At 44.2% G+C, this 6,000-nt stretch overlaps 1 protein-coding gene across 2 annotated transcripts in view; it reads right to left on the reverse strand.

Annotated features, from left to right (window-relative positions):
• PELI2 (pellino E3 ubiquitin protein ligase family member 2) overlaps positions 1 to 5,994 on the reverse strand; it is a 186,603-nt gene extending 180,609 nt beyond the window's left edge. The window contains exon 1 of one of the 2 annotated variants that reach the window (XM_017872222.1): positions 5,751 to 5,994. In XM_017872222.1, the coding sequence (XP_017727711.1) occupies positions 5,751 to 5,827 (77 nt within the window). In that variant the 5' untranslated portion in view covers positions 5,828 to 5,994. Of the gene's footprint in view, positions 1 to 5,164; positions 5,364 to 5,750 lie in introns of those variants that run through there. The other variant, XM_017872223.1, reaches the window with a different exon arrangement.
• Between the last annotated feature and the right edge of the window lie 6 nt (positions 5,995 to 6,000).

Genomic DNA, 6,000 nt, shown 5'->3' on the forward strand with positions numbered 1-6,000 from the left:
AATAAATATTTGCTGAATGAATACATTCCCGGATTGCCTGATATAACTCCACCCCCTTTTCTCCCACTTGAGAAAACACATCAGAATGCAAGAGGGTGAAAAATGGCATTATTAACAGGACATCTCCGAATCATTTGAAAGATCCACATTTTATTACTTGTCATAAATTACTGGCCACATACCCTCAAGACTCATCACATATGAGGTAGTTGAGACAGTGGTTGAGAACAGCTGATTTAGACAAAACTAAGAAATACGAAGCACTTTCTGCTCTTATTATTTTATTTTCCAGAAGATAAAGTGACAATAAGCTCAGTAAGAACTAATAAAGAATTATTCTAACCTTTACTTTTCTTTTTATAAAATAGATTTCTGCACACCCCAGGAGAAACGTTTAATTAAATCAAAAGACATTATAAATTACTTTTCAGTTATTTTTCTCCCATACCAATGAGGTCTATCAAGTTGATGTTGTCTCCATTCAAAAGCCAACCTACAACCCCATATACATACTTTCAGGAAGGCCACACTGCAAGCCCTGCACAGCAGAAATAAAACCAGTGCTCCAATGTGACAATACTCGTCTCCCTCAAATATAGCAAGGGCTATTTTGTTTGTTTTGGTCCTTTGTGCATAAATATTTTATCTTTTCGATAAAATGTTTGGTAAAATTACTGAACCTGAATCAAGCCTATTTTACTTTCCTTTATATACAGCATCCCCAAATATTGATCGCAGGATGAAACACAACCAGAAATGAAAAGCCCTAATGAAGGTTTCAGTCTTGGTGTGTTAAAGAGAGAAACAAATAAATCTGAGAATGCCAGACCAGAAACCACACAGCAACACAGACAGCCACATATTCCAAACAAGGCTAAAGTTAGTAAAGGAAAATATAGCAACTCAAAGCCAGTAACACCATAACCCTTAATAGCCTACAGAATTAGACACTCCATCCACACAAACAGGTCTGAGCTCTTCAGATCACCCCACATGCTGAGTGACAGCAAAGATTTTGTTTTATAAATTTTTTTTAAGTTCAAAGACCTTTTAGTCTATAAAAGATACTAATGTTTGATGTCTTTGGGCCCAAATTAGAGTGGAGGATAAGAAAAGGAAAAGTGTTAGCGTATATTTGAAGGTTTCTCATTGCCACCAAAGGGTGGAGTAGTCAAGGCAAAGTGTTGAGGTTACAGCAACAAAAAAGCATATAGAAATTGGGACCTGCTTTAAAAAAAAAAAGACCATAAACTCTACAAGCTACTATAATCCTCTTTGTCTTATCTGACAGAACACTGCATCATCCAAAGGAAATGAGGCAGGTATCTACCTCCTTTTGTGGAGCTTAATCAATTTCTACCAAAATACTTCATTTTTCAGTCATATTTATACATTTTCATTTGTAGAGGTTCTTACCCTCTTTTTGTGCCAAGAATCCCTTTGGCAGTTTGATGACATGTACTGAGCCCTTCTCAGACTATGTTTTTAAACATATAAAATAAAATACAAAGGATTACGACTGGTATCAGTTATGCTTCATTCTCAAAAGTCTTAAATCGTAATACATATGTGCACTTCTGTAATAATGCATTAAATAACAAAATCTAGCAGCAAATCTTTTTGTTGCCTACACTCATAAGTGAATGAAAATGCTAAACTGCAGTTTATCATGAAAATAAAGACATATTTTTCCCCCATCTAAGTTCAAGAACTTCCCAAACTCCATCTGTGGACCCTAGATTAAGAACCTTTGGTTGAGAGAGCCAATAAAAATACATTTTGTGAAGCAACAAAAGAAAAAAAAAAAAAGGCTTGCAAAACGCATTATCCATTCAACTGTGAGGTGAGAAGAACTAAGAGAGTAAGCAATATTTTCCAAAACCATCATGGGCCATTAGCAAGAGAGCCACATGCTTCAAATTGAATCCAGAAAGGATGCTTTGAAGAACTGGCAGCGCTGCTGGAATCTGTCTTAAAGTGGGGAAAGGGTAGAGTGGGGTACTACAGCCACCTAGCTCAGCCCAGATCAACTATGAACTTGAACCTCTCTCGTTCTGGGAGCCTCAGTTTCCTCATGAATAAAATACAAGGGCTAAACATATACCATGACCATTAGGCTTCCTTCTAGTCCTAATTTTTTTTATTATACTTTAAGTATAAAAATTATACTAATTTTTTTTTATTATACTTTAAGTGGGGTCCTTCCTCAAGGGGACCTGGCTTTCCCATCATTCAAGGGGTTCCAGGTCTGTAAACTGGCTTAAGTCTGGAAATTGATTGAGGGGCTGTGATTCTCTCTTTTTATAATTCAAATTAGTATTTTGTCCATTCAACCTAGAAGTTTTCTGCTTACATTAGGTATTTCTCCTAATGCTGTCCAGTCCTAAATTTTTAGCATGAGATCATCTCATCTTTATGCTGGTTATTTCCTTCTATTTACCTAAACTTCAAAACATCACTGTCTTTCTTAAACTTGGAACATAAAGTTTTACCCAATTTAAATGCTCTCATGGGTAATCTAACATCAGTGAGTCAAATAGATGTATATCATTACAACTTTTTTAAACATTGTGTTTTTAAGCACATCTCCTTCATAAAAAACAACCACAGCATTCGTCTTTTCTGCTATTAAAACAACTGTCAGGGAACTTAGAATATGTAATTAAATATTTTCCACATTTGCGCCAATGAACAGAATTACTGAGCACAGACCAGGAAGGGCTCTTGAAGGCGACCTAATCCAATCATACTTTGCAAATGGATAAAGAAACAGAGAGGAGGAAGAACTAAACCAAAGTCACAGAGCCAGTCAGCAAGAGAGCAGGGCTTATCCAGGTCACCCACGTGTAAATGCATGTTCTTCCCACTATATCAAACTGCCTCTCAAATCCTGATCCACTTCCCTAACCTTAAAACATTAGTAAGTTTAAAATTATAGCAAAAAGCCCTGCTGGTTAGACCACTCATTTTTCTCTACTTTCAGTTAAGCAGTGGACACAACAGAGAGTCGCGGCTATGATACAATAACTGGCTGGAATCATGAAATAATTAAATTCCACTAATCTGCCCAGAAAGTGATGAGCTCACTAAAATCCTAGCTATGTGGAACCTCTTAATAATACTGTGTAACACATGAAAAGATACAGAAGTATTTGTATATGGATATAGACATCTATCAGCTCTTCATTCTGCTCTCCAGGATTTCCTAGTAATGTTCTACTATGACATTCAAAAGTGAGCAAAAAGGACAGTCATATAACCATTAAAAAACAAAAAAGCACTGAATTTGACAAGCAAAGCTTCTATCAATATCAAATATTAGCCATTTTTAGATCTCAGGAATCATCTCATTATTCAGAAAATCTACTTGAAATTTTGTTTTCCAATATTTATGTCCCAGAGGACATAAAGATAATATCATAAAGATTGTAATTCTATGTGAATGTTATTGTTGTTTTAAGATGAAGTACACTGTCTGAAACCCTAAGGGTGGAATATGAATAAGGTTCTCTTTAAAAATCTACCTACCTAGTCACTCTTTCACCGGCACTCTTCAATGTGTTCAACAATGGTAAACAGTCAGAAACCTACTCTCAAAAAAAGAAAAACACCACAATTCAAGTATTCAAAAACCAGACTAGCACCCTCTATTCATATTTCACCTCCTGAGAGAGAACTTCCCTGACCTTCCAGTCGAAGAAAGCAATACCCACCTAAGCAGTCACTCTCCAAGTTTATCAGCTTCTCTTCAGAACTTGGTTACACCTGAAATGGTCACTTATTACTCATCTATTTGAATGTTTCTTTCTGTTTATGCCTGTCACTCCACACTAAAATGAAAGTTCCCTGTTCTCACTGCATCAGCAATGCCGAAACAGCATAGGCACAGAGTAGGTATACAAATGACGATTGAGTGTCTCGCCCACTAAGGGCCAACTATGTCATAGCTTGGTCTCCTGGAAAAGCATTAGCAAAGGGCAGAGCATATGCAACTGCAACGTTATATCCACAGGCTCCTGTGCAGTAAGACTATGTATGATACTAGGACAATTCCGAAGCCTTTCCGTGGCTTCGGAATGCCCTGCACTTCCAGCTATGAACACAAAACCTCTTCAGGCCCACTCGCTGCTTTTCTGAAACATCTCAACAACGATTTCCTCAAAAGGAAATAATGAAAATAATGTCCTGGCATACGTTAATCTTCCGCATCAAATTCCCAGTGTTAAACATACTTTGAAGCCAGCCACACAAAACCAAACTCCACAAAATTAGGTTGGGCTGAAGTTACATAAGACAGACTAAACTGTGGTTTTTCTCCTGTCATTCCTCCCGCCTTCCTGTGAACCCTGATATTTGTCTTTGAAGTGCAATTAAGATGCAGGTGAGAAAAACACTTACCTGCAAACAGCTTCAAAATAGGTAATGAGATTTCCAATACTACCCCCACTTAATGCACTAGTAACAAAGTCAGGAAGACCGGGAAGCTTTGAGTTGTGCGGTGTCTGGAAGCTTCCCTTTAAAAACTCCTCTTAAATTATTTTTAAGTCAGCACTTACTTCAAGGTACTCAAGTATCAAAACACGTTTTCCAAAGTTCCCTGAGTCTTCCCACAGCCATGACTCCTCATATGTGTGCTAAGCCTACCTATTAGCGCCAAGGATGTTCTGAATACAGGTCTTTCAACGCAGAAGGACAAAAGCCCGGTTCCCAGGAGCGACACATCCAAAGGAAAAAATAATCCTTTCTTCAACACTAAACCCAAGTTGTTCCTTCTTCCCAGTTTCCTGCACTTCCCCCCTCCCCCTTCCCTTTCACTGCCCACTATATCCAGCTATAATCCCGCGAAGCCTCTCTCCTGGCTTATTAAGAGTAAACAATAGAAATGTCACAAGGAAACTCAGGAAGTAGATGAAGTCTCTAATTGCTGCCGTTTAACGATTGTACATAATTACTATCTACAAAATGCGGCTTTCACCAGCAGAGAGGGAGCCGAGGCGGCGAGGCTGGCGAGCTCCCCGCCGCCGGGAGGACACTGGCGAGGCCGGCACCAGGGGGATGCGGCCCGCGCCCCGGTGCCAGGCCCCGAGCAGCCGCATCCTGCCCCTCCCCACCAGGGCATTCCAAGCAAGGAGAAGCGGAGGACCGGCCGGCCCGGGTCACACACCGTTCACTGCCCTCGGGCTGCGGCGGCCCGCGGCGTTCATCGGAACAATTTCTAAAGCGCAGCCGGAGATCCCACACCCCGCGGCGGCCCGAGCTCACGGCGCCGCGCTTGGAGTTCGGGGGCGCGGGAACCACGGTCCGCCGGGGAGGTGGGAAGACGGGACTCCGGGCCGGCCGGCCTCTCAGCTTCGGGAATCGACCCCGCGAAGTGCCCGCGACGGCGGCGCCTCACCCCGAGTTCCTGCCCGCCCTCCCAGGCCGGACGCGGCGCGCGGGAAGTGGAGCCCCTGCCCCCGCCCTCACGATACGGCCGCGGACCCGGTGCCCGGCGCTGCCCCTGCGGGGTCGCCCGAGTCCCGACCGCCACTTCCTCCACCGCGTCTTCGCAGGGACAGCGCAGCCCGGCGCCCGCCGCAGCGCCTGGAGCGCGCGCCCATGGGGGGCGTCCCGGCCCTGCGAGCCTCTCCTGCCGCCCCGAGCGCCTCGGCAGTCCCCAGAGAGCGCCGAGCCACCCCGCCTGCCCCACTCGAGGATGCGGACGCTCCCCGCCCGCGCCGCTGCCCGGGACCAGGGACCCCAGGACTCACCCGAGAACCACCAGCTCCCCGTATTTCACTGGCTCCTTATTGGGGGCGCAGTGCTCCTCCTGGCCAGGGGAAAACATGGAGCCCCGCTCGGCCGCCGACGCCGCCGCCGCCGCCTCCGCCGCGATCCCCGCCGAGTCCGCGCCGCCGCTACAATCCCATCCCGAGAACGGGGTGAGCGCGCCGGGGAAGGGCACGGCGGCGAAGGGGGCGCGGGGCGGCCAGTCCCGCTGCTGCTCCGTCGTGGCTGCGC

Source organism: Rhinopithecus bieti, unplaced genomic scaffold (genome assembly GCF_001698545.2).
Source record: "Rhinopithecus bieti isolate Rb0 unplaced genomic scaffold, ASM169854v2 scaffold_6717, whole genome shotgun sequence".
NCBI classification, from domain to species: Eukaryota; Metazoa; Chordata; class Mammalia; order Primates; family Cercopithecidae; genus Rhinopithecus; species Rhinopithecus bieti.